Raw genomic sequence first — 27,898 nt, forward strand, 5'->3', positions numbered from 1 at the left:
GACAGGCCCGCGGTGTGATTGGATTTTCCTGATTTTTCACGGGACAGACTCGCTTTGACGGCTAAATCGCTGAGTTATGAGCCTCCATTTAGTGTCGCAATTTATTGCCTCTACGGATCTATGATCGAAATTCAATTTCTCCTCCACGGTTTTGACTTTCTCCGTTATTAACCCGATCTCGAAACATTAATTCTATTCCCTAACTCGCCGCAGCCTGAACTTATCCTTGGGTCTTGTAACTGATCCGTTATCACTGCTGGAAAGTGCACAAGCAAAGCTCGAGAAAAGTTTGTGGTTTTTTTTTTTAACTCCCGAGCCACTCGGGTGGTCGACATCCCGGTTATGCCGTATTTGCAGCTATCAAGGCCACCGCGAACCTCTCGCTGTTTCTCACCTTCGACAAAGAAAACCGGCCAATTTTCTGCAGACTTCATCGATCATCGGGCTTGTCGAAGAAATCCGCACCCATGTACAGTAGGTGCGAGCTCTCCCCGTGCAATGTCACCTCAGCGATCAATTGTGACGTCCCCATTCCCCGCACCCTAGCAATTTTTTCGCTACCGTATGTTTCACCTCGGACGATATTATCACTCGTGATATTGAGAAAAAAGAATCAGACTAAGAGGTGGATTACGTGTAGCGATGTCGGGGTCTTCGGAACGAAAAGCAATCGACCGTACGGCGAGGGTGGTAAATAAGAAAACCAGCGAGAACAGTAGAAGAAGAAGAAGAAGAAGAAGAAGAAGAAGAAGAAGAAGAAGATTGAGGAAAAAGAGATGACTGATTGACGACTATGTTGTGCTTTTAAGCGTCGTCTGAAGTTAATAAAGTATAACTCACATGATACATGCTTTCAGCGATGAAATTTTTGGAAAACAAAACATTCGAAGCTGGAATCTCTTTCAAACGATGTTTGGACAGCGCCAAGTCTAGCAGCTCTAACCGATGTTTTTGCCATATTTTTTTGCAGCACGGAGCAACGCACAAACAAGCTTACGCATAAATAAGTCGGTGCGCAGTATTTCCGGTTTCGACTCGTACGGCAAAGTTACCGATACCGTGATCAACGACCCTACCTCACGATTGTGTTGGGTGCTCAGGTGGAGTGACCGATCGAAACCGAATGGAATCTGCGAGATTGGACACGGTAGAACAATCGGACCGATTACGCGTCGATTGCAATAGGACAGAAGTGCGCGCAAATTGTTCCTCGACGTACTTGACGGTAGGTATAAACTTCTCACGAAGAATTGCAACGAATTAGCGATATGAGTTACTCGTTGTTCCACGGGCACCTTCAAAAACGACAAAATATCCTTCATACGTGTTAAATAAAAAGTCGTAATCCGGATTGCCTTTAATCTCTTTTTCACGTCCGTGGTTAGTTGTGGGACTAAAGATAGGAGCGGAGTGAAACGTGCTTACAGCGAGGTATTCGAAGTTGACCCAGATCGGTAGTGGGCAGTTGTGATGTGAACCGTTCGCAGGATGAAGCGATTCGCGGTGAAATTACCTTCCCAGAAATACAACTGCCCGTGGATTGAAATACGGGGGTGACTTACAGCTACACGTAGCCAGAGTCCAGACTCACCGGAATTTGGTTGAGGTTTATGTCGGACCTTTCCCTGTTCGGAAAGTGCGTCGAGACTCCCGGTCCCTGTTTGAACCTCCTGCTGAATCTGATGAGGTTAACCGTGATCATGGTGTTCATGAGGATGATTAGGATCAGGGGAGCAATGAGGCTCGCTATGCTGTCGACGATGCTGATGATGCGCATCGTCTCGTGGTACTCCATCCTGAGCTCGCAGACCTCGGTGCCGTCCTGTGCGGGGATCACTCCGGCCGTAATAAAGGCGTACGAGTGGCTGACCAGAGCCAGGACGACCAGAGCCAGTACAATGGTCTTGGCCCTGGCTATGGTGCACATGTATGGCCTGTGCAGAGGATACTGGACGGCGATGAATCGCTCTACGGTGAACGCGACGATCAGCCAAACGCTCAGGGAGCTGCATACCGCGCTGATGTAGACGAGGGTCTCGCACCATCCGGCCTTGTTGAAGACCTGCCATCCGACGGTGTTGTTCAGCCACACGAGGAGCAGAGCGACGAGGAATCCAAAGTCGGCCGAGGCGAGAGCGGCCAGGTAGTAACTCGAGCTCCTCATCTTGAGGTGGGTGTTAAGAAAGACTATGCACGAGAGGAGATTGCCGACGAGGCCGATCAGGATAATCAGCGGAATGTAGTAGAGGTGGAATAACTCGAGGAGGAAGTAGAGCGAGTAGCAGGCGTCCTGGCTCTCCTCGTAACCGTCGTCGAGCAGCTCGTGGGGATCGTAGGTCGAGTTCTGTGCAGCGGTGAGGTTGGACCCATCCTCGGGACTTGCCCTCCGCACCCTGTTCAGGGTGCAACCCAGGGACAATTCTCTTATCATGACGTATCTGAGATCGTTACCTGCAGGTCTTCGCCTCAGACCAGATCAATCTTGTCCATATCTCGGTCCGTTTACATCCGCAGTTATTCGGCTGTCGTTGACGATCACTCGACTCGGGCTGTTCACCCTCTCGTTGCACTGTTCACGGGGTCGGTTCACTACGTACGTCTAAAACTCTCGAACACGTGCCCGAGGTGAATAATTTCGTGGCGACACGCCGCGAGTCGCGAGTCAAGTTTCCCTCTCTCGCATGCAGAGTGTAAACGCTGGGCTGTTTGATCCGCAGTCACGGTAGTTATCGATGTAATGAAATTAGCCCGATACTCAAAGCGAGTGTGTTTCACCTTTGCCAATTACGACAACCTGGAATGAATTCCCGATCGTCACACTCCGTTAAATCCAATTATAATCGTCCCCCGTGTAACGTTTTGTCCATCGATTTAGGGCTTAGGCGAGATTGCTTTGCCGTCGGAAACTGCACCGCGATACTCACAATGACCTAATTAAAGAGTTATTCGCGGCTCGGGTGAAACTGTGTGTGGGGGGGTTCTTTCTTTTCTCTCCTTTTTTTTTCACTTCTTCTGGTAACGTTTATTTGCACGCCCGTAGAGTTGGCACACCGGGGATATTTTTATGATTATTATTGTTATTATTTTTTTTATTCAGCAATTAAATTGAAAAAGGAGAGCACGTAGCGTAAACACGAAAAAAGGTTTACTTCTCGACAATATCGCTCGACTTTAATCTCCGCTCTCGTTAATTTCACTGAAAGTCTATATGCCAATGACGGTTGCTCAGCCGAATATCATAACAAGGTTGGGCAAAACTCGTTGTTTAAAAAGTTTCGGCTCCGAGGTTTAAACGCTGCGCGTCCGTGTCCATCAAAGAGGGCAGGCGCAAGTTCGACTGGCGTTCGAGGAAGATTGCTCTGGCTTCGAAGCACCAAACGTTAAATCGCATGCGCCTCGCCAACCTTGTCCGTTTCGCTTCTCATTCATACCTCCGACTTTTACGACTGAAACTACGCGCTCCCGTTGCGGAGGGCCTCACACCTGCTTCCCGAATCTGAGTCAGACAATCGGCCATTGGCGATTGTTTGTAAGCTTACGACGACTCGAGGATCTTACGATCGGCGTTGGCGCAAAGCCTCCGATTCCCACCGGCAACAAATTTTTCTACACCCCTGAACGTCGGGGGAAGGAATGTACAATTTTACTTATCGATCCTACACTGTTAGAAAATTCACGATTTCAATAAAAGTCCACACCGATTAGTGTGAAATTAAACATCGTCGGTGTAAATCGTTCGATTCTTGACACCAAGTGGTCTTAAAATCAACACTAAAAGAGTGTGGACTTCTGTAAAAAAAATTTTAACAGTGTACGGGCGTACGGGACAAAGAACTGCTGAAGTGAAATTATGCGCGATGAAATTTTGCGACGTTTTTTGAACCGTCAAGTTTTTGCAGGGGGTAAAATCTCTCCTGACGAGAAGCAGAGGCGGCGGATATTTTACGGCCGAGATAAATCTTCCATCATGTTTTGGCATGTCGCTCCGACATAATTTCAGCTTTTTCAAGAATTTGCCTCTCTTGTCATCTTTGCGTTGGTTTGCCGAAACCTTTGATACACATGTTATACATACATCTACATCTACCCGTGCTTGAATTGCTCTGGAATTTTTTCCGTAAGTTAATCCTGGCAAATTCCCGGCCACTTCTTCACTTGCAAATACTTTGTGCAAAGTTGAGCGATAATTCGGCGTCCAATTAACGATCTTTCGTACGAAAATGTCAGCGAGCAATTGCGCGTCGATAAAGGCTGTTGAAATTAATAATACAACGGCTGATCATCTGCGCAGAAGACTCGGAATCGCCGCTGAAAAAAAACTCTATGATTCACGAGGGGGTTTTTACTGTTGCACTCTGTATTTATTATACGCATAACGACTTCTATCGGAAGCACCGTTACGAGCTTCCGATTCCAACTCTTTGAAAGCTGAATTGAAATCAAACAACACCCCAATCAAACAAGGGCTCTCCGATCACAGTCCTTTATACGTTCCGAACGGACAGACCTAATTACACGTGTACATATGCCCACCGGAAATCTGGCACAGTCCCGGTTCAATCAGATCTTGGTTAATGGATTGCCACTGTTCTGTCCGCGTTTTTGCCGCCTATATTGCATCGCGCGAAAAATGGACCGAAAATACAAGGGGAAAAAATTTCGTAGGGGTTTCATTTCGTTGCGCGGTTAGACGATCGTTATTATTCCAATTGGAAAAGTTTCTCAGCTGCAAATTTTGACCAACGGAAGCTCGGGAAATTTCCCACCCGATGACGTCAACTACCGTTCAATTATCAAAGCAACCGTCAGCCTTCGCTTTTTGCCTCGACGAAGGTTGCCAATTTCAGGGGTTTCAAGGGAGCTTAACGAAAACAAACGAGGCTTGTCAAAGTGAGAACACCCAGACGGATGTGGGACTCTTCGGGGTTACAAGCCCCCTGTGGAATTCGCGGGGGATCAATTTGGACAACCCTATTTTACTTCGATAGTGGGATACTGCAGTGGCGATTTTTTTGGCAAATCGTTCTTCAAATATGGCGCAGAAATATAATTCAAGGTTCTTTTTCAACTTTGCTTGAAAAATTTCATAGAAAGTTATCGTGAAGTTATTAATCGATGATAATTCAGCAATAAGTTTACATACCAAGGAACAATATTATTATCAATGCTTTATAGGTGGTCAATATTTTATAAACGGAAATCGTGGGACTTCAACGAACCGTTTCAGGGCAGATCCTTCATCGAATGCTTGATACCTCGGTCAATTTTTATCCGCATTGGTGGAGTCATGACTACGGAATTCGGTGTACAAAATTGATCCCGAACTGTACACACACGTGTTCCGCATCAGGATCGCGCCTAAATCTGCCGGAGAATGATCGCTAGGTTTATTATGTTAGGATCTCATCTCGCAAATGGGTCAATCCACTCGCTAGGCAGGTAGATAGAGATTGGCAAACGGAAAGTTACCCAATCTGTTAACTCAGCATCTCAAGTTTCACTTGTTAACACAGCGAAAACATATCTAGAATCATCGTACACGAGGGACAAAATTTCGCTATTAAATTTTCCGGTCAAGACGGCAAACATATAACAGATATGCGGAATTCGAGATGACGGTTTGTAGACCGAGTCTCGTCGAGAGTTGTTTTTTGTTTTCAATTCGATGCGTATTTTTCAACACACCTACCTATACGCTCTATATTCCCGTCCCCCATATACGCGACCGTAAATCATACGTATAAAAGTCTTGGGCGGTGATCGAGGGTGTGTGTATACGTATAATATCCCGTATAGCGGCTGAACAGACTCGTAATAACGAATTGCCGTGTCCGATAAATAATTCAAGCAGCTGTATACGCGTTTCGATCCTTCGCTATATATATATATATATATATGCGGACTATACCTTAGCTTCGTTCTCCCTGTTTTGCAAATAACACTATCCCTGTTTTACGCTCCACGTGTGCAGATTTTGCGGTTGAAACTCAGCTGCCACTCGTTCGAATACTTCAAGATACCGTTGTCGGTAATTTAAATTTAGCAAGCACCTGCAAGCTTTGATGTTGAAAGAATTTCATCGTAGATCTCCCGAAGATGTTTACAGCCGATTGTGGTAATCGCTTTTCCCAAACATCGTCGTGCAAAGAGAGAAACGAGTGTTTAAAGTTTAAAACCATCTCGAATCGACATCGCGCTCATTTAGCCAAATTCCATCCCTTGTCTAGTCTTAGTTCGACACTGTTACAGAATTCAGAAGCACAGGCATCGCTTGGCGCTTAAGCAGGCACTTGGCTACTCGTACAACGAGCCCATAAAAGCCGGTGGTCGAAGGGTGGGCCGGAGTACGATCATCGATGATGATGAATAGACGAGGGAGTGGCCGAATACCATCGATAGTGAGGGGGTCAATTATATCGGAGTCAAGTCCGAGCCCATAAACCCGGCGTACAACCACTTTCCTTTTCTTTTCTTTGCCAATTTTTTCCTCTCTCCCATTTTCTTTTACCCTCCTGCAGAATCAAACTTTTTCAACATACCAATTGCGGTAATTTAGTTCTTGCACTGTCTCGCCTATCGCCGAATGCGCCACGCTGTTGTTGCAGGACTTCTCCGTAGCAAAAAGAGAGAGAGAGAGAGAAAGAAAAAAAAATTAAAAACAATATCGATTCTCAGATAAAAATAACAACCTCTAATTGATTTCGTCGAAAGTTAAATTTGTCCCAGAATATGCCGGTTGCTTCGATGCTAATATCAGTAGTAACGATCGCGATTCTTTACTTTTTCATGTTAAATATTTAATAAAAGCATTGCAATTCAACCCGTCTGTTACTTCTTCCACCGTATCACTTTGTTTTGCAAGTGATCGATTAGCTCGACTTCGTCGGCTGCCACCGTAACCAGAGGTCAGAAATTTTATCGAATCTTTAATTAATCTAACCGGCACACGGTGCGAGATAATGTACGTTCGACGCAAAGTCGTACAAGTTTCGTCGACATTGGAGCTGCGATGCGGATGGACGCGGTTCGGAGTTTGCTTCGGTAAACAGCGTGCAGTGTTGCGAAATTACGCGAAGCGGAGGTCTTACTCTAATTGCGTCATTCGTCACTCCGAGGTCTTCGACTGTCGTCAATACAGCGGATCACTTCGCGGTTTCTTTCACCCCGGTAAATCGATGCCGCAATCATAAATTTTTAACGGATGCGAAGGTCGAGACTAAGATATTCCGCCACTTTTCCATGCTAGGTAACGCCGGATTGAAAAGACAGCCCAGTTTTTCTTCAGACTAGGTCGCTACGTTCCAACGCGTATCCGCGGTTCGCGTATTTCGCGTCGAACGCTGCAATCGAAACTTTCGAATATTTGGCTCAGTGCCAAGACGCGTAGATTATACGGTATACACATTTCGGCGAGCAGCACATGGGAATTGGTTCGCGTAAATATGGTTCTTTGTAGACGGACAGGAGAGGAAAGAGTCGTTTATAATCTCGGGAGATTATTTTGTCCCCGGGTCTCTTTATCATTTCGCTTGACAACGCCCGTCGTCTGTCCCAGTTCATATTCGTTTTCAATTTTCATCTCGAGTTCATTTCACCGACCCATGAAAGAATCCTCTCGAATGCGATGCAAATTAGAGTTGCTCCGATCGAGTCCTTAACGGTACGCTTTCCTCTTCAACAGTGTTACGAAATCCTGAAAGACGCCTGCACAAATCTGAAGGGTAAACCACAGCCGAGTGGAAAGCCGTTTACTCCCGTGCACACGTTCGTTTTCAATCCAAAGTCGATCACGATGGGTCAGCTCTACGGTGAATACGACATCAACACCCACGAATGGTACGTATTTCAATACCTCAACTCGTGATAGGCCGACCTTCTGTCTGGCATTCGAACCAGTCACTGTATATCGTGAACAAAGTGAAACACCAGGAATTCACGAGCTTCTATGCCGGTGGTTCGATGTCGGACAAATACCCCGTGCATACCTCGTGTCAAAGGTCGAATGTGGGTCGCTACCACGACCGCGAAACTTTACTACGAATCGACTGAGTCCGGCTTAATCAGATGGCGAATGTTGCCCTGATGCGCGCCGGCTTCCGGGACGTTGACAGGATTGGTTCCACGGACTAGGGCTTACACGTTGAACACTGCACAGTGGCTCAACTACCTTTTGCGAACGAACCCTCGTCTTCCCGTTGACATTCAACTTGGAGACGCGAAGACGCGGAGGACATTAAAGACAATACTACGGGTGGCTGGTGGCATGCCGAGCTATTTTCTCGCTGGAATTCTGTGGGGATACGTTTAATGACGAGGAACGGGGGGAGTGGAGGCGGTAGATAAGAGAAATCGGCAAAAAAATCGCATATCGTGCGGAAGTATCCGCTGTTACGTTACAGGGTGAAATCTGATCGCTCACATCGACGATCCCCGGTCGTTTTTATTTCACTTACAATTGCGCCGTCCTCTGCCTCTTCGATTCAGGACTGACGGTATCCTGTCGAACATGATACGAGCCGGGACGACGGCTGCAGATGAAGACAAACGATGGTACGTATTTGATGGGCCGGTCGACGCTGTGTGGATAGAGAACTTGAACACGGTACTTGACGACAACAAAAAGCTCTGTCTGACTTCCGGGGAGATTATGAAACTCGTGCCAACCCAGACGATGATGTTCGAGGTCGCGGATCTGCGCGTCGCGTCACCAGCTACCGTGTCCAGGTAACGAATTCGATCCGTAAGGATAACTCGGAGCGTTTTAACAAGTGCGAGGAATTATATCTTTTCGCTTAACAGGTGCGGAATGGTTTATCTCGAGCCAGGAGTCGTCGGTCTTCAACCGTTCATCGATTGCTGGATCAGAGCTCTGCCGGAGGCGAGTATTTCCCGTTATCTGAAAATGTTTTTCGATTTGAGTACAGTCAACAGCTGAGCTGCCTGAATTTTCCATTTGAAAAAGAGACGGTTCGTTTTACTGGTAGATAAGGCGTTGACGAGGTGAAAATTCCGCGGCGAGATGTCGAAAAGACTACGCGTAATCTTCAAGTAGCTACACGATCTTTGTTGTTTTTTTTTTTTTTTATACCGTTGTTATCGTACTGCGAGAACGTTTACGAAAAATTCTTGTACAGATGATGCATTCGTTGTCCTTTGAAATCTTTGTATTATAAAAATACGGCGTTGTACCTCGACTCATTTAGTACGCGCCAAAGTTTTCTTTCCTTTCGAACGAGCTTTTCGTTGTACCGCGTGCAGATCTGTACATTATTGAGTTGAGAAAATAGGTTTGAGAATGTAACGAACATTCTACATTTCTTGAAGAATGGAAAATCGCTTTCTAATACCGCTCTGTGCTGGTTCTGCACGACAAAACTTGTCCTGTCAATGCTAGTTTTTACGTCATTAATTATTTTCTACTTTTTTTTTTTATTTACGACAGAGCATGCAGAGCTTTGCCGAGACACTGTCGAATCTTTCCTACTACTTTATTTTCCCTGGACTGAAACTCCTGCGGCAGCAGCTTCACGAAATCATCGAAACCGTGGACAGCGCGATGGTCACGTCGTATTTTAACCTTCTCCAATATCGTATCGGACCCATGGCAGGTCGGGATGGAAAAGCGCCACCGTCCCTTGTCTTCCAAAGACTGATACGTGAGTTTGTACAGCTGGTGCCGAGGACTCGAAAATATTTCCAGTATCTCTGACACGGGGTTGAAAATCATACGTCTCACGTTTTTTGCTTAACTCGCTCGATTTCACTGGCGAAAAAGGACAGCGCACCGATATTTAGTCAAAATATTAGTCTCGTTTGACCGACGTTTAAAGAATTTTTCAGTCATCGTATTCCGGGCGTGTGCTATCGGTAGAAATATCGCGTTACAGCACAAAAGTTGCTCTTGGTTATGCAATCGTTCCACAGCCCATGAAATAATTGATCTAATTTTTGGCGTCTTACAATTAGTTATAACGAGAAATGCCTGTATTAACTAGCCAAATGGAATTATGATGGGCACTCCGATTCCTCCCTGAATAATTAGTAATAAATTTAATGAAATTCCGCCAAAAACCCTTGTACATACCTAATGGCAAGTTCGGCCAAAACTCGTCTCGACTTTCGAAAACTTTACGAAACCTTGAAGCCGCTAATCGTTGACGATTTTTGTATCGATAAGGCAAAATTCACCTTGAAAAATAGAACCGTTTCACCTACCGTTAAGTGTCGCGAAAGGTTAAATTACACGGCATTGAAATTTTTATGCGGTTCGTGATAAAGGTGGGAATAAATCTACACAGCGCACGTTTTCCGTCCCCGTGGAGTAAATCTGTACCCTTTCTCTCCGTTATTATATTTAGCAAAACTCATCTCGCCCTGGGTCGCTTTTTCTGTGGTCTGGAGTCTCGGGGCGACATGCGACCATAAAGGACGTCGCATCTTTAATGATTGGATGCGAAGAATGCAGAAGGACGGAAAGCACGACATGCAGTTCCCCGCCGAAGGGATGGTTTACGACTACAGGCGAGTGCCGGCTACGTCCGACTTTAAAAATTCCTTCCTTCTCGTTGTTTTCGCAACTCGTTTGCTGGACATACAGCATTCGACTCCGTTCTTCGTCCGCGTACAATAATTTGATTAATCGTTACGCCGAAATTGGCTCCCACGCGTATTTCAACATTTCTACAATTGTCCGTCAGTCCCCGATCAGTTGTTATAAACAACAATGACTCAGGATTGATTCGGCGCTGCGGATGATGGGTGATTGATCTCGTGATGTTCGCGCTAAAAGTTTAATCTAAAAATGAAAATCGGTCGTTTTAAAAAGCGGGTCATCTCACAAGGGAATCTCGACTGGTTGCCTGAAGCAATGACCAAAATTTCACTGCAGCGGGCGATGTTAATAATGTTTGCTGAGTAAATTTACTTGTCAAATATCGGGAGCTGTGCATTGTAAATGTAGGTAAATGGACAAAGGAACAACGTATACCAGTGGTTTTGCAAAGTTACGGTTTCGCACCGCCTGCTGTAGATATATACACAATGGAATACACGGAGATTTAACATACCATTCGCCGTTACAATGTCTACATTCCATGGATTCGCGTACCTGTAACTACATTCCATCGTTATTGTGCGTTCGAGCTTTCCCACCGCACAATATGCCTTCATCTCCTTTTCCTTCTTCTCATGTTTCTCCCGCAGAATCACGAAGGTTATTCCGTTTGTTTTTCTCTTATAAATCTTTTTCACACTTAATATCAAGGCTTCACGACGGTGGGTTCACGGATCCGATAACTGGTACCGAGCCCGTTGCGCCAACGTGGGTGAAATGGCTCGACGATATTCCCTCGATAAAAATCACATCCGATACAAAATTCGAAGGTGGGTAATTCGAATCCTAGAATCAAATCGCTGAGGAATTACCTCGGAATCAACGATCTTTGCTCTTCCGTTTCAGACATGGAGGTGCCGACTATCGACAACGTGCGAAACGCGGCGCTCGTCGGGTACCTTCTCGTCAACGACAATCACATACTCTGCGTCGGGCCCACCGGAAGTGGAAAGACCCTCACTGTGTCGAACAAGCTAGCTCGAAACATGCCCAAGAAATACATATGCGATTTCATTACCTTTTCCGCCCGCACATCGGCCAATCAGACCCAAGTAAGCATGTCGGAGTCTGAGGGGATAAGTTCGCACAGTGTCCCCTGACCCTTGAGACCCTCCATCAATTCGCGATTAACTTTTGTCGAAGGACCTGATCGACTCGAAGTTGGAAAAACGACGAAAAGGTGTCTACGGCCCTCCCATACTTAAGAAGCAAGTTTTTTTTATAGACGACCTCAATATGCCCACTCTGGAGATATACGGCGCCCAACCACCCATCGAACTGATTCGGCAGTTCATGGATTTCAGCGGTTAGTTGATTGTATATTCGACTAAATTCTCTTCCTTCCCGTCGCGCGATATGTGCGAGAAAACCTTACTTCTCCGTCGATGAAACGAACGATGGTCGAAATGATTATCGCGTTGAAAGCTCGAGAGCCTATAATATTTACATCAAATCCGTCGACGCCTGCTCTCGTAATTACCGCATTATACAATCTGTCAAATACGTTTTAAAACGAAATTCTTACGAAAAACAGCTATTCAAGATATTGTGTCAGTTTTTATTTTTCTTCCATCAAACTTGAAAGAGACGATAAGTCGATCGGTTGTGGGCGGTAAACGTCTTTCAGACATTTCTTCTAAAGTAAAAATCTCGAGGTTTTTGATCTTTAGAAAAATGAATTACAACTGCGGATGTAAGGGAAAGTCAGTTAATCGTTAAAAAAGATGTAGAAAAAAAAAGAAGAAAAATACTATACTCTATTTTCTTTCTTGAAAAGTATCCCGTTCCTGTATTTCGTTTTCAACGCGACCTTGTCCGATTAGACATCAGACTTCGCATCCACATTTTTTCTACCATCCGAACATTAGCATCAGCGTAGCTGCTATTACGGTTCTGAACGTCTGTCAGAGGAGAAAAAGTTTGTCAAAAAATAAAGGGGAACAAAGATATCTCGTGGCGCAAAAAATGGTCCGCTTAAAGACAACGAAGAGGATAAAGATGATGGGGCGGGAAAAAAATTTGGAAATCAACGGACAATGAAGGGACTGTCTTCATTACTCGTGCATGAAGCGCCGATGCCGGAGTGGTAATCAGGCACAAATGGATGAGGGTATAGGAATGACGAGACGCGAATTTTGAGCATCAGGTTCAGTCCAGGTCACGATTAAGGTCGCTGCACTTTATCGCCGACAGATCGTCCCACGTGAACGTATCGAGAGGAAGGTGAAGAAGGAGGAATGGCCGTAAAGGAGGTGGTGGAAACTTATTATACGTCAATGTGGAGGGTACAAGGACTTCAGTATCGGTGTCCAGTGTTTTTCAGCCATATTTTATAGCCTCGAATCGCTCAATTCTCTGTTATTCACCGCCTCTCTCTGGAAATTCCCGCCTCCGCATCAACGATTCACCCGTTGAGATCCTGTAATATAAATATAGAATAAAACGCTGCGAATTTTTTTCCCCGAGTTCTGAAATCATCCAATTAATTTCACCGCGTTGGATCAGGTTTTGAATAAAGCGTACAGACCGGACTGAAAGTACGATAATTTAACCGATTTTTCGCCTACCGATGCATCGAGCCGCGGTCTTTCATTGTCCGCGAATCATACGTCTGCGGTTCAAAGTCCACAGAATCATATACCATTCGAAAATTCCTACGCTCTCTCTCTCTCCCTCTCTCTTTTTCTCTCTTTGTGAATATTGGAACACTCGTCGACGTCCAATTATTTTCCCCGGGGTCCGACTCGCCGCCTGCACCGGGTTATTTCCGCGACCTCGTTTTCTCTGATCATGAAAATAACAGGGGGTCACGCCCGCCTCCAGCAATAGAAAAAAATCAATCAGCGCATCTCGCTTTGACATTATTACCATCGCCTGTGTTATTATTAGACACACACTTGCAACTGCAGTGCTTCGTTGCAGCGGGAGAGAAAATTGCCGAGTCTTTGGTTAAGGGAATTAATGTGCAGGGCTGATCTAATCGTTCGCGAAATTCAATTAACCTCGGTTCTGGGTCGTGGCATTCCAGTGCGTTACGTTCTGTCAGAGATAAGGCAGGATCGAAAGGAAACAGTCCGGACAATTAAATCGGAAGGTTTGCCCGAAAACACAAATAAAAAACGCATTTAATCAATCACTCATTACCGAAATTTGGTCCCTATCTTTGTCCTCGATCTGACAGTGAGATCAAGTTACTCTCGAGTGATGTGCCGGTCAGTTTGTAAGATGATCTCGGAGTTCCTTAAAGACACACTAAAAGGTCTTGAATAACGTCGCTGCTCGAGCATCGCTGGCCATTTTAAGACAAACCGGAGTAACTATTTACAACAATTTTTTATTGTTTTTTTGTTTTCCGCAAGGTTTGTACGGACCGATTCAATTTCCCCGCTAGTGCTGAGATTCCTGATTTAAAATCGATTAATCCCGCGTGGCTGTAACTCCATTTCCTTCCCGCAAGTATCGGATTTTTGCTCCGCTAATAATTTGCTCATAGTTTAGACGGCGAGCAATCAAACTCGCGACAGAGACAAACGGCGCGTTTGAATGTACCTCGGGATGTGAAATTTTGAGTACCGCAGGAGAAATGATGAATATTCCGCTGGATCTGAAAGCAGCCAGAAGTCACAAGATTTTCCTCTTAGCCTCCGGTATTGACATTCATGTATTCAAAAATGCGACCCCGCAGGATTTGCCCTTGAATAGATTTGCCGGAGGGCGAATTTCTTCGATGCAGTAAAGGGTCAATGACTCAGCGATAATATGTAATTGCATGAGAAGTCGGCGTAAGCTTACGAAGCTGGAGACAGTTGCGACGAGGATTTGTCTGGAGGTTTTTTTTCACCTTCTACGAGTCTTTCTAGTAATTGGAACGCGAGTGATTTCAGACATGCTGGAAAACAGAAAGATTCTACGTCAACGTTTGGGGAGAAAATCTTCGATACAAGTCTCTTGAAAAATCTCTGCAAACGATATTCCAATTTCACTACAAGAAACTCTACTCTTCAGTCAAGAAGCTTGAGTTTCGTGTTCTTCTAAGCTTATAACAGGGAAATTGTTCCATCAGACCATCGCTCTTGAAGTCGAAATTTATGGCTCAACTCTTGTTTCTGGTGCTTAAGACGGCAATATTCCCCCACATTTCTTTATAAGTCGTAACTCTACGCTTATAAGCATCGACCGCCGACAAAATGGTGTTTAATAAATTTTTTTCTTCAGAGGCGTTGTACGTAAGGTACATTTTGTCTCAAAACAAGAAAATAGATCATGGAACGAGATCGAATAACTGCGAAGCTTGGTAGAGGGACGCGGGATTAATTCCCGCTGGTAATCTTTTCGTGATTCTCTTGGTCGAGTATAATTCAGCAGGTAATCCGGGCCAATAAGGAACAGTTCGATTTTCTCAAAAGTAGCACCCGCTTGTCAAGGTAAATTAGGAGCAACTAACACCGACGCGAATTAGATTTTTAACGCGTTCAGTCTCAGCGGACTCTGAAAGAGCGGAAGTTCGGTAATGCGAATGTTCAGTGACGCTCTGTTACAAGAAAATTAAATTTATCACGCAGCAAAGCGGATCTCTGAAAGGGAGAGACATTCGCACAAGGAATTGTTCGCCGCAAACAGACGGCAGAACTGGGTCGCTCTTTGTGCGGCTGAACAAGATTCCGTGCTAATTTACTACTCCTCTATAGATGCAAGTGAAAATTTAATTTCCTCGGAAGCATATCGGCTGGTCTCAGGACGAGAGAAGTGACGTAATCATGCCCTATGCGCCAAAAGATCATTTCTTTCTTTCCTTACTCCCGACGCAGATAATTGTCGCCTCTCGCTAAACACGAGGGTAAAACAATAAGTCTCGGACGACGTCGTACGTTATTGCCGATTTACCACAAAGTCCATCGATTGCGATGGTACGAACACATCGACGTTATAATGTGCAAGGCGTATGTTACTGCAGGGTGGTATGATCGAATGGAAATTGGCCAGTTCCACCTGATTTACGACTGCAACTTCGTGGCGGCCATGGGACCTCCAGGTGGCGGACGTAACCCGGTGACGACGCGTCTGACCCGCCACCTTCACCACCTCGCCTTCACAGAAATGGAGGACGATGTCAAGGTAAAGTTGTAGGAAAGCCCCGCGAGGTACGTAAACGCCTCGTTTCCACCCCCGAGTACCGTCGCGGTATTTTCCTCTGCCTAGGTGTGTCGGTTTCATGGAATTATCTGCGTCGTTTCCACCGGCTGTAACAGCAGCGGGGTGCTTTAGGTCTGGAAGGAAGACAGGGATTTTCCCCCGGGGAAAGAAGTTCCTCACGTATCGCGGCCTCGACCGAGGCCCGATCTCGCTTCTTCGTCCTTGCAGCTTTCTGTTTGCTTCTGGTAGTTAACTCCCACGCAATTAGCCCTCGTAACTCACCCCGTAACTATCAGTAATTTTACATCCTTTCGAGCTCCGAGCCGGAGGGTGCTTCTCGTGTAAACGACGTAATCGTCTATTCGCTGCACTCCCGCTGTTCTCCTTGTACCGATGCTCCTGCTATTTCCCCCCCTCTTAGCACTTTCATTCCGCGACGCCATCCTGCAGTGGAAAAGTCCGCTCACCTCAGTAATTGCACACTTCCAAGTAACCGTGCATCCGGTGGAGGCATGGCTGCTGTGTACAATGGCCGTAGGTTCAATATTCAACAGCTGCGAATATCGCCTTTAGGATTACATGTATTCTTTCGTTTCCTTTCTCCTGTTGTATTTTGGTCCAGTCGTGATTGGCTGCAGAGTCGATAAGAAGAATTGATAATTCCGTAGACCCTTGGTGACTAATAACACATTTTTCCATTCATCTAGAAAAACATTTTTGGCACGATTCTAAATTCTTGGCTCGTAAGGACGGAGGATCTGCAAGAACTGTTGGATGTTACGGTGACCGCGACTCTCCGTGTATATAATATTATCATATCTGAGCTGCTTCCCACACCCGACAAGTCTCACTATACCTTCAACCTCAGGGATTTGAGCAAAGTGTTTCAAGGAATTTTGATGGCCAACCCGGATAAGATACTGGTAAGCGATTTATTGCTAGAAACCAGTCAAGAGGGAGTTTCGCGAGTTTAAGTTTTATTGCTCGTAGTTAAATTTTCAACGTCTCCTTGATTCCTTATCGCAACGTGAATTTTAAACTTTTTGGCCGAGCGAGGTACGTGGAATAATGTAGATTTATCAAATTTTTTTTTCTCTCGTTTCACAAGCTACGAACATTACCAACTCTCTCGATAACGTTATATCTGTTTGTGCAGGAGATATAATCTGTCGAGAAATTATCAGCAACAAAGTGCGATAAATGTTTTGTTCAAGTAGAAAGCAAAAAGAAAAATGTCAAACGTATCTTTCAAATGGATTGATAAATTGGTCGAACTTTAGTCAAAACCCGTGCAAGAGATCACTTGTCACAGAGGTTATTGTAGATGAAATTTATCCTTTCACTTTGTAACGACGAACTGAAGTTTCTTTCCGGGGGCGGAAGAAGAAACTTTTTTTTTCGATGAAAAATAACTTTTACGTTCGGATCTGCCGGTTTTACTTTTGGCTTTAAGCACTGTTCAGCGCAAACTTTAGTGTCGAATGTATAATACAGTAATTTGGTAATTAAATTTCTTAGGTATAATGACGCACTCCGTTCCTGATCTTTCCTCACTGGAATTTCATTAAAATCTGAGGTAATTCCGTGTTCATTATAATTGTTTCATCAGAGAGTGGAAGAATTTATGACGCTGTGGTATCACGAGAATATTCGAGTCTTCAGCGATCGGCTGGTGAACGACACGGATCGAGCCTGGTTTGACAACCTGCTCAGACAGATACTGGAGAAACGGTTTAACTGTGATACGGATAAAGTTATCGGCAATGGAATTTTACTGTACGGAGATTTCATAGATTCCTTCGGTCAGTACGTCAAAGTAACCAGCATGGCTAAGGTAAAGCACAAACGATTTCGGCGTTATCAAATCGAAACCATAAAAAGCTATGGAAATATCCACGTCACTCGCCACTCGGTATCGTAAGTTTCGTAATTTTTTTACCGCTAGCTGGAACAAGTTCTTCTGAACACTCTCGAGGAGTTCAACATAGCAACGACATCGCCGATGAAGTTGGTTTTCTTCGAGGATGCAATGGGGCACATATGTCGAATAGCGCGTATCCTGCGCCAGCCAAGGGGAAACGCTCTGCTACTGGGAATGGGTGGCTCAGGTTCCATCCTTTTCCCCGTTGAACGTATCCAGTCTTTTTCTCATCGATTATTCTCTTTACGGTGAAACGTTTTTTCCCCCAGGTCGCGCGAGCCTTACGAAACTGTCCTCGTTTATAATGGAGTACGACTGTTTTCAAATCGAGCTCAGCAAGGCCTACGGCAACAACGAATGGCGGGAGGACATCAAGACTATGATGCTGAAGGCCGGGACGAAGCGACATACCATAGTTTTCCTGTTCTCGGATAGTCAAGTTAGTATCGCGGCTCGTCGAACGAAGGAAAAAGGAAAAAGTGGAGCGGCCGTCTTCTATTCGTCATTCATCCTGCTTCCATTTCTTTATACTCCATTCGAGTCCCCGCGTCTCGGTGGATATCATTGATCACTGAACGGAGTGGTCTCACGGTGGCAAATAGATTTTTTCGTAATAGAATAGTCCCGAAGACGTATCGCGATCGTTTTTCTCCCATACAACGTTGCATTTCTCATTCGACTCCGTTTAACACGCGACTATAAGAATGCCGGAATGCTTTTGCTAGAATGGAATTTTTTGCCAACTAGATAAAGAACGACTCCTTCCTCGAGGACTTGAATAACATACTGAACTCCGGTGACATTCCAAATATCTACGCGCCGGAGGAACTCGATATAATATACCAAGTTATGCGTGTCCCGACCCAGGAGGCAGGCTTACCTTTGACCAAGAGCAACCTTTTCTCAGCATATCTCAAGACAGTTCGCAGTAATCTTCATACCGTAGTCACTATGAGGTACGCTTTAAGCCGGGTACTTCCTCCTTCCTTCTTGTCGAATTTCTCGTTGTCTGGCAATGTTTGCTGAAATTTCCTTACTAATCCCCCAGTCCACTCGGTGAAATATTTCGGGCTCGATTGAGGCAGTTCCCGGCCCTAGTCAACTGCTGCACCATCGACTGGTTCAGCGCCTGGCCTTCGACGGCGCTTGAGGTGGGTTATTGCGTCAACTCCAAGGGCTCAGAAGCTTACCCGACAGTCGTCTCACCGTATATCCTGAGCCCAGCTCCGTGAATATAACGAGCAAAGCACCGTGACTGTAACACCTGCGTCATCTTGTCCGATTTATGTTACTTAACCACGGCATCGATCATTCGCAGAGCGTAGCGCTGCAGTACCTTAGCGAAATCGACGACACCAGCATCTCGGGAAGCGCGCTTCCGTACATCGTGAAGACATGCCAATTCATGCATTCCAGTGTCATACAGGCCAGTGCTGACTTCTTGCAGGTGAGCGAATCGTATTCGATGATCCATTGGAATCTTGTAAAATGTTTCTCCTTCTATACGTTCACGTTTAGGAATTATCTCGGCACAACTACGTGACGCCCACTTCGTACTTGGAGTTACTATCGAGCTACACAGTCCTGGTTAAGCAAAAGAAGGAAGACCTCTTCACGCGGGTGAATCGTCTGTCATTGGGTGATTGGACTCTTTTAGCTTCATCAATGTCAATTATCGTAAATCCTACAGTACGGCTTGTCTTTTCCTTCTTCACCATACTTTTTGCAGTTATCAAACATCTGTCCTCTGCCAAATTATCGTCTCAGACGTTTAATAATATATAGGTAGGAGGGGTGAACGGTCTTGAGAGTCTGGCGGCGCCTTGAATCACCTTCGTTTATCAAATTAGGCGTTAAACACCCATAGATCGGGTCCAAGTATGTCCCCGTTCCGCTGTAATTTCATTCATTTTCTACCGACGGAAAGTTTTCCATTAATTTTGACATCACCGATTTTCACCCCATCAAACGAGACAGATATATAAATTCCAGACTAGTCTGCTTGTCTCGTGTCTGCGGATCGGGACAATCGGTGTATCTGCGTCGGTGGATGAGAGAGGAGGCACACCCGCTAACCTCGTCGTCAGTCGTTTAACGCTAAAAGTCTTGGCTGGATTCCAGAACGTGGATCAAATACGAGCCTAACGTCATCTCATTGACCCTTTTAGACGACGAAAGGAGGGAAAAGTGCTCCCCCCCTCTTGCTAGCCTCCGACGATGCGACGGAACGCGACCACCCGTGCCCGTCAGGTCTTTGACGAACAGCTGGATTCTTCGGGACATTTAGAAGACACCGACAGAAGCCGCGTTAACAAATGAAAGTGAAATATTAAATCACGGCCGTCTTTTAGGGCTTTTGGTGCTGACCAAATCACGATGACCAGAAAACGACGAACGTTGCGTAACTCGGTCATGGTCCATTCGAGTGTGTCAAACCTTTTAAGAAAAGGGAGACTAGGGCACCGGTTTGTTTGGACTTAGTATTTCTGTCTCGACTTAGGTTTCATTGTCATTTCTCTATTATTGACCAGCAACGATTTATCCTCGCTACGAGATCTCCACTCTTTCCGAATACATAATAATTTGCGGTGCGATTTGTTTGGATTAAGGCTTCCGAGTCCCTCGCGTGTAAGCCGTCGAAGCGTTTCACTTTGAAACCGGTGGCACTTGCCAGTGGGTATTTTTCATCGTAGAAAAGGCTGCCTTTCCTCATTCCTAAAAATGTTGGGTTTTCAAGTTCACCGCCTACGCGGAAATTCTGGCAATCGATTATGCGGCGCGGAATGATTTTTCATAGATCCAAATCGATCCTGTGTAACACGCGGTTTCATGATCTACGTTTTCTGTCAACGATACGTCCGATTTACGCGTTCATCTTTTGGCGCGAAGTGTTTCTGTAAATTCCCTTACACTATCTTGTTGGCTCAAATGAGTTACGCTGAGAGACGTAGTTCTATCGATTATTCTCACACCCGGTATACCGCACGTGCCTTGATTGTATACAATATCTCGTCAGGCCCTGTATTCCCCGTTCAAAGCTTGCGGAATCAGTGGCACGCAGACCCTGCTCTACAACCGACTTGATAAACGTGTCCCTTCGAAAATTCACTTGTACCGCTCTCCGTCATAATCAATTAGCATAGATTTGCGTACACTCCATCTATGGTAATCTCACCCCTACAGGCTTTGCCTGCCTGCCTATGTATTCGGAGAGCTTTAATTGTCCGTGTTTTCTTAGTCGTTCCGGTTTCCCTCGGCGCTAAGCTCATTTAATCTGATCGCCCTTTTCCTCTCTCAGGACTTGACAAGTTGGCGTCGACCCAAGTCGAGGTGCAGGAAATGCAAACGATCCTCACTGGGATGAAGCCTGAACTCGAAAAAGCCAGCGCCGCGACTGCCGCAATGATAAAAAGGATAACCGCAGATACGGTTAAGTGCGGGGACAACCCGAATCGGATTTCGCCGATCAAGTAATCCCGAGCTTACACTTATCTTGGTATCCATTACAGATTGAGGCGGAGAAAACGAAGCTTTTGGCCTTAGAGCAGGAAAAAGAAGCATCCCGCGTCAAGGAGAAATGCGAGGCGATCAAGGAAGAGGCCGAGACCGATCTGAGTGAGACTTCCTCAGTTTTTTATCTGACAACGAAATACTTCACTTTAAATTTTGGCCGAGTCCTTGGAATTTTACAGCCTGGCGCTATTTCTTGTACAGAATAGATATGCGGGATAACGGTTTTGCCGTATATTTTTAGGCGAAGCTAGACCGATGCTCGAGGAGGCCGAGGCGAGCTTAAAAGCCTTGAACAAGGGGGACATAACGGAAGTGAAAGCCATGAAGCGACCGCCGGTGGGCGTGGTCCTGGTCATCGAGGCGATCTGCATAATAAAGGACGTCAAACCGCTCAAAGTTTGTTCGGGCGCTCGATAATCTAGCTTGGATGTATCCGCTATCCCCGTAAAAAATTTCAATGATAACAGTGAAACATTTTTTCATAAATTTTCAAAGCTGCCCGGAAAAATGCCCGGCGAAAAGGTAATGGACTATTGGACGCCGGGTGTTCAGATGCTCGCCGACGCTGGGCACTTCTTAAACTCCCTTGCGAACTTCAACAAGGAGGACATAACCGCGGATATGATAAAAAAGCTCCAGCCGTACGTTGAAAATCCAGCTTTCGAACCGCAGCAGGTGATCCAGGTCTCCCGAGCTTGTCATTCCCTCTGTCTATGGGTCCATGCCATGTACAATTACTACTTCGTCAACTTGAAAGTCGCCCCGAAGATGGAGGCGCTCGCCCGGGCCGACGAGGCCCTCGGCGAGACTAAGAAGACGTTGGCAGCCGCTATGGAGAAGCTAAGAGAGGTTGAAGAGGGCATTGAGAACCTACAGCAGTTGCTCAAGGTCGCCGATGACAAGAAGGCCGTCCTCGAGAACGAGAAACAGATATGCGAGGATAGGATGCTCCGAGCTGTTCGCCTCGTCGCCGGTCTCGGCGACGAACAAAAACGCTGGATCTCAACCGTCGCCAGCATAAAGATTGCCCTTCGGAATGTAACCGGCGACATACTTCTGTCCGCCGGTAAGCCGTGAACCGATAGCTGCAAAATTAAAAAGCACAAGCGATGACGGATTGCGCTTTTACTTGTCAGGCGCTGTCGCGTATTTGACACCATTCACCGACACTTATCGAGAGCGGCTTCTGGGCTTGTGGTACTCGGTGCTGGGTGAGGGTGTTCCTCACACAGACGGTTGCACGCCTGTAACTACGCTCGGAAATCCTGTCGAGATTCGGAAGTGGCAGATCGATGGACTCCCCCGCGACGCTTTCTCAGTGGAGAACGCGGTGTTGGTTATGAATTCTAAACGCTGGCCACTTTTCATCGATCCCCAGGGTCAGGCAAACAAGTGGATAAGGAACATGGTGAGAGTAACGATTGAGATTTTTTTTTCCAGGAAGGAATGCAGCTGGACGATTACTTCAAAATTTTTATTATTTTGTTTTTGACTCACCGTAGGGAAAAATCGGCTTGTCTGTGGTGAAGATGAGCGACATGGATCTCATACGGGTTTTGGAAGGGTGTGTTCGATTCGGAAAGAGCTGCTTGATAGAGAATGTCGGAACGTCGTTGGAGGCGGCGTTAGATCCGATCCTGAAGAATGCGTTGTTCAAGCAGGGGGGCCAAATGGTCGTCAAGTTGGGTGACAGCGTCATTCCGTACAACAGTGATTTCCGGCTTTACATGACGACGAAATTGACGAATCCCCATTATACCCCGGAAGTTGCGATCAAGGTGCTACTAGTCAACTTTACTCTTACTGCCAGGTGAATCGGTGGAACGTTTGATATTGAGTTTGCGGAACTCGCCGTGATTTGAAATCGATTGAGAATTTCTCTTCACACAGCGGTCTGTCGGATCAGATGCTTGCTCTTGTGGCGATGCAGGAACGACCTGATCTCGAGGAGGCACGAGGCGCTCTCGTTATTGCCAGTGCGGAGATGAAGCAGGATTTGAAGGAAATCGAAGACCGCATACTTTATCGACTCTCGATTTCTGAAGGCTCTGCCGTTGATGACAACGACCTCATCGTTACGCTGGAGGCGTCCAAGATCAAAAGTGAGGAGATAAAGGTCGATCTTCCCTCTTCCTTTGTCGTTTGTTTATTCCATCTTACCATGCCACGTCTTCAATGTAAAAGCGAAAAAGGCTTTACGCCTATTGGCTAACTTCGACGCGATCTTCAAAGAGAAATTCACCGACTTGTTAAACCAAAAGTTTGCAAAAAGCATTCCTTTACCCATCCCTTTCTTTTCTTCTTTTTCATACCGAACAGGAGAAAGTCGAGAAAGCTGAGATAACTCAGGCAGAAATAGACACCACCAGGAGCATGTACATTCCGGTCGCCAATCGTGCTCGTATTTTGTTCTTCTGTCTGTCTGACTTGCAGTACGTCGACAACATGTATCAGTATTCGCTCGAGTGGTTCGTAAACATATTCATCGCGAGCATGACAGCTACGGATATAAGCAGTTAGTCGCATAGTAGATAGTTTACAGGATATTTAACGCGTATTGAAATATCGCACCCTTAAAGAGTCTGTCGATTCTAGGTGACATCCAGGTGCGAATTTCGACCATCAATATCCATTTCACTTTCAATTTGTTCTCCAACGTTTGCCGAAGCCTCTTCGAGAAACACAAACTGCACTTTGCATTCCTGGTATGCGTGAGGCTCAAAATAGATCAGAATCTCATCGACCCAACCGAGTGGAGATTCTTGCTCTCTGGCGCTACGCCGTCGCAGGTTGGTACCGAAAAGCGTAATTGAAAACACTCTAAACGCTGGAACATGTTCGATTTGAAATAAAGACTTTTCGAGTCAATATCTTGATAGCATCGGTTGTTTCCAGCTGTTGCCAAATCCATCGCCAGACTGGATATCGCCACGTTGTTGGAGGGAAATCCAATCGTTGCAAACACTGCCCAAGTTCAACAACTTCGTAGATTCGTTCGTGAAATTGATGCCACAATTCAAGACCGTATTCGACGCTCAGGAGCCGCAGACGTGAGTGGCATGCCCAAGTGCCCGGACTAAATCACTAAGATTTTGAATTGCTTCGTGCCTTCCCGCAGGGTTCCGTTTCCCCAGCCGTGGAGAGACTCCCTTGACGACTTCCAGAAAATGCTGGTTCTGAAATGCCTGCGACCAGGAAAGCTCACCAACGCGATGCAAATGTACATTGCGAAGTTCCTCGGCGCCCGCTTCGTCGAGCCCCAGACTACCGAGGTCTCCGCCATGTATCAGGACTCTGAGCCGACGACACCGCTAATTTTCGTCCTTTCAACCGGTACCGACCCGGCTGCGGATCTCTACAAATTCGCGGACAGATTGAAAATGGGGAAAAAGTTGTACTCGATATCACTCGGTCAGGGCCAAGGGCCCAGGGCGGAGTTGATGCTGAAGCAGTCAACCGAAGTTGGGAACTGGCTCTTCTTTCAAGTGAGACGCGGATGACCTCATTGTAAGATTCCTTTGACCAATTCGTGCTCTGAATTATTCGATACAGAATTGCCACCTCGCGCCCAGCTGGATGCCCAGACTCGAGACCCTCGTGGACGAGCTTTCTCCCGAGAGTACGCACCGTGACTTTCGATTATGGCTCACTTCCTTGCCCTGCGCTCATTTTCCAGTCAGCATTCTGCAGAACTGTAGCAAAATCACCGTCGAACCACCCCGAGGCGTCAAGGTTGTAACCCATTGCTGATTCATTGGTGATTCCGGAGCAATCGTTGGATTGATTTTAGGCGAACATGCTGCGCGCCTACCTCACTCAAGTCATGGAACTGGAAGATCACCTCAACCTTGAAGAATCGAAGATACCCGACTTCAAGTACATGCTGTTCGCGCTCTGCATGTTTCACGGCACTCTCCTCGAGAGACGGAAATTCGGTCCTCTGGGCTTCAACATCCCCTACGAGTTCACAAACGGAGATCTCACCATCTGCATATCCCAGCTCCGCATGTTCCTCGCCGAGTATTCGGACCTGCCGTTCAAGGTATCAATCGGCTAGCCTTATTTCACTCGATGATGTCGTCATTTCCCGATCGCGTTCCGTTTTAGGTGCTCACTTACACCGCCGGCCACATCAATTACGGGGGCAGAATAACGGACGACTGGGATCGGCGATGCGTGTTGACCATTCTGGAGGATTATTACAGGAAAGAAGTTGCCTCGCCGACTTACGAGTTCGACGCCAAGGGCTTTTATCATCAGGTAGGTGGATCGGGGTTGGGCGATGCGCTATTAGATCATTGTTCCAACTCATCCACCTTCGTTTCCGTAGCTTCCAGGCGACACCCCGTTTGCCGATTACGTAACGTACATAAAAACTTTCCCCCTAAACGACGATCCGTCCCTGTTCGGGCTCCACGAAAACGCGGACATCAGCTACGCCCAGGCGGAGACTTTCGCGTGTCTCGATACTCTCCTGGCACTCCAGCCGAAAGAAGTGGGTGGCTCCGCAGCCAGCAGCACGGAGGACGTTTCCTCCAAACGAGCTAGGGATATTTTGGAAGAGCTTCCCCCCCTCTTTAACCTCCACGATTTTTATGAAAAGTATAATGATGCCTCTGCGCTGTACGGTTTTGGTATAAAGAAATCGCGCTTTTCAAACAGCTGACGTTTATTCAGGTATCCGGTCCTCTACGAGGAGTCTCTTAACACCGTTCTCTACCAAGAAGCGAAACGGTACAACGGTCTACTACAGGAGTTAATCGTGTCCTTGAACGACCTTCTCAAAGCGCTCAGAGGACTCGTCGTGATGTCGGAAAGGTTGGAGACCATGTCGGGCAGCCTCTTCAACAATAAGGTGCCAAAGATCTGGGCGGATAAGGGTTACCCATCCCTCAAGCCTCTCGGTACGCATCTCACTCGCCCTATTTGTGACTCTTCTTTTACCCATGTGAAAACCTTAAATTTACCAAAGGTGCCTGGGTCATCGATCTAAAAGAGAGGATAAAGTTCATCATGGAATGGTACAACAGGGGAATTCCCCCAGCTTTTTGGATATCTGGGTTTTACTTTCCTCAGGCATTCCTGACTGGAACCCTGCAGAATTTTGCTCGCAGATACGCTATCTCCATCGACGCGATCGACTTCGGCTTTGTGGTGCGTTTTTCTCTACCTTTCCCTTGACAGCAGCACTTTTTATCGTTTGCGCACCTTTTCACAATGGCGGTCCTAGATCTAGGATAACAGTAACGCGGTCTATTCATCTATTTACTTCCCTACATTCATTACGTCCAAAGGTCCTGTCCAGTAAACCGAAACAAAAACCAAAAGACGGATGCGCCATTTACGGACTATTCCTCGAAGGCTGTCGATGGGGTGACACAGCCCTAGCGGAATCATTACCCAAGGAACTTTATACCGGTACTGTTGTCACATTTCGACCTGTAATTTTTTAATCTCATCAATATCAACAGTTCATGAGCAAAACTGTTAAGCAATGACTACCAATCATCATTCACGATTATATCTGTTGCTCTTATTTTTGTCTTGCGATTCTTCCGCACTCTAGATATGCCCACGATAATGCTGATCCCCGAGGAAAATCACCAACACCCTGATCGAGGAGTCTACGATTGTCCAGTCTACAAAACTATGACTCGAGCTGGGACCCTGAGTACCACAGGACATTCGACTAACTTTGTACTGTCCATAGAAGTGCCTAGCCTAAGGCCTCAAGCTCACTGGATAAAACGAGGAGTCGCCCTGCTCTGCGCACTCGACTATTGAGGGTGGAAATCCTCCGTCACTCCTATCGCTTAAGAGTTTCAGTTGAGTGAAAAAACTTTCCACTCAGATTCTTTGTCGGGTGTTACTTTTGTTCTCAAGTTTCTGTACACCCCGAAAATAGGATTAAAAGACTCTCGTACCATTAGCGTAACTCAATAAAACTCGTATTTAAAACTGAAATTTTGCCTACCGGTAAATATTCAGCCACTTGTAACGCAGACAACAATTTCCCGGCAAAGAACAAACGCCTCCAAACGCCTCAACATTTCGCTGTTATGTAACGATTCCATCGTTCCTCGTTACTTTAGGCACACAATACCCGGTGCTTCTACGCTTTATGTGTTTACCCCAAAGAACCGAAATCCGGAGCAGCTTATTCAGCGTGAAATTCTCGCGCCTCGGCTGAAGTTTGGTTCATATTTGGCTGTTTCGCACAAGAAGTTCAGTGATACACGTATACACAGCCTTATTAGAATTCGGTACAACCGCGGTGTTACGTTGCTCGCGTCGTTACCAATTACAATTAAGCTACCAGGGATCGGGATAGTTGTTAAGATCGTGTAGGCGTAGATATCACGACGCTTCTCGGTGCGTATCAGCAGCCAAGAAAAATCGATGGGAAAACTTCGACCCTCGCGTTAATTGTATTGAGCGTTAATTTTCCCTTCCTGAATATTGTCAAAGGCTAGTGTAAGCGGATCGAAGAGACTACTCTACGCGTGGTTGAAGTTTATTGCGGCAACCTTCACCTGAAATTGTCTCAAATTAGATTGAATCGCCTGAAATTGCCGGGAATCATCGACGAGGCGCAGGCTTACCGAAGCGAATCAAAAGAGAAAAAGTAAGCAATTTTATCTTCAGGGTGTTTACCTGCAGGACTTTCGTTAATTACAGCCGCTGACACTGTTTCACGGTAAATATTTACCCTCGGGTGA

At 46.1% G+C, this 27,898-nt stretch overlaps 2 protein-coding genes across 3 annotated transcripts in view; one reads left to right on the forward strand and one right to left on the reverse strand.

Annotated features, from left to right (window-relative positions):
* The window catches only part of LOC124221543 (thyrotropin-releasing hormone receptor), a 28,638-nt gene extending 25,323 nt beyond the window's left edge, over positions 1-3,315 (reverse strand). For both annotated transcript variants that reach the window (XM_046631657.2, XM_046631656.2), the window contains exon 1: positions 1,592-3,315. In XM_046631657.2, the coding sequence (XP_046487613.1) occupies positions 1,592-2,431 (840 nt within the window). In that variant the 5' untranslated portion in view covers positions 2,432-3,315. The remainder of the gene's footprint in view (positions 1-1,591) is intronic.
* LOC124221614 (dynein axonemal heavy chain 1) overlaps positions 1-27,081 on the forward strand; it is a 68,080-nt gene extending 40,999 nt beyond the window's left edge. Inside the window, exons 23-58 of the mRNA XM_069137098.1 lie at positions 7,682-7,836; positions 8,485-8,724; positions 8,800-8,878; positions 9,443-9,656; positions 10,359-10,521; positions 11,264-11,382; positions 11,459-11,664; positions 11,756-11,918; positions 15,567-15,727; positions 16,453-16,668; positions 17,355-17,579; positions 17,691-17,853; positions 17,936-18,105; positions 18,414-18,622; positions 18,715-18,817; positions 18,985-19,113; positions 19,185-19,305; positions 20,965-21,095; positions 21,176-21,281; positions 21,421-21,575; positions 21,675-22,245; positions 22,316-22,593; positions 22,682-22,989; positions 23,070-23,295; positions 23,499-23,694; positions 23,775-23,968; positions 24,075-24,229; positions 24,298-24,664; positions 24,732-24,911; positions 24,970-25,221; positions 25,287-25,439; positions 25,510-25,781; positions 25,857-26,083; positions 26,152-26,333; positions 26,474-26,597; positions 26,746-27,081. Of these exons, the coding sequence (XP_068993199.1) occupies positions 7,682-7,836; positions 8,485-8,724; positions 8,800-8,878; positions 9,443-9,656; positions 10,359-10,521; positions 11,264-11,382; positions 11,459-11,664; positions 11,756-11,918; positions 15,567-15,727; positions 16,453-16,668; positions 17,355-17,579; positions 17,691-17,853; positions 17,936-18,105; positions 18,414-18,622; positions 18,715-18,817; positions 18,985-19,113; positions 19,185-19,305; positions 20,965-21,095; positions 21,176-21,281; positions 21,421-21,575; positions 21,675-22,245; positions 22,316-22,593; positions 22,682-22,989; positions 23,070-23,295; positions 23,499-23,694; positions 23,775-23,968; positions 24,075-24,229; positions 24,298-24,664; positions 24,732-24,911; positions 24,970-25,221; positions 25,287-25,439; positions 25,510-25,781; positions 25,857-26,083; positions 26,152-26,333; positions 26,474-26,597; positions 26,746-26,963 (7,131 nt within the window). The 3' untranslated portion in view covers positions 26,964-27,081. The remainder of the gene's footprint in view (positions 1-7,681; positions 7,837-8,484; positions 8,725-8,799; positions 8,879-9,442; positions 9,657-10,358; positions 10,522-11,263; positions 11,383-11,458; positions 11,665-11,755; positions 11,919-15,566; positions 15,728-16,452; positions 16,669-17,354; positions 17,580-17,690; positions 17,854-17,935; positions 18,106-18,413; positions 18,623-18,714; positions 18,818-18,984; positions 19,114-19,184; positions 19,306-20,964; positions 21,096-21,175; positions 21,282-21,420; positions 21,576-21,674; positions 22,246-22,315; positions 22,594-22,681; positions 22,990-23,069; positions 23,296-23,498; positions 23,695-23,774; positions 23,969-24,074; positions 24,230-24,297; positions 24,665-24,731; positions 24,912-24,969; positions 25,222-25,286; positions 25,440-25,509; positions 25,782-25,856; positions 26,084-26,151; positions 26,334-26,473; positions 26,598-26,745) is intronic.
* The last annotated feature ends 817 nt before the right edge of the window (positions 27,082-27,898 follow it).

This window comes from Neodiprion pinetum, chromosome 6 (assembly GCF_021155775.2).
Source record: "Neodiprion pinetum isolate iyNeoPine1 chromosome 6, iyNeoPine1.2, whole genome shotgun sequence".
Taxonomy (NCBI): domain Eukaryota; kingdom Metazoa; phylum Arthropoda; class Insecta; order Hymenoptera; family Diprionidae; genus Neodiprion; species Neodiprion pinetum.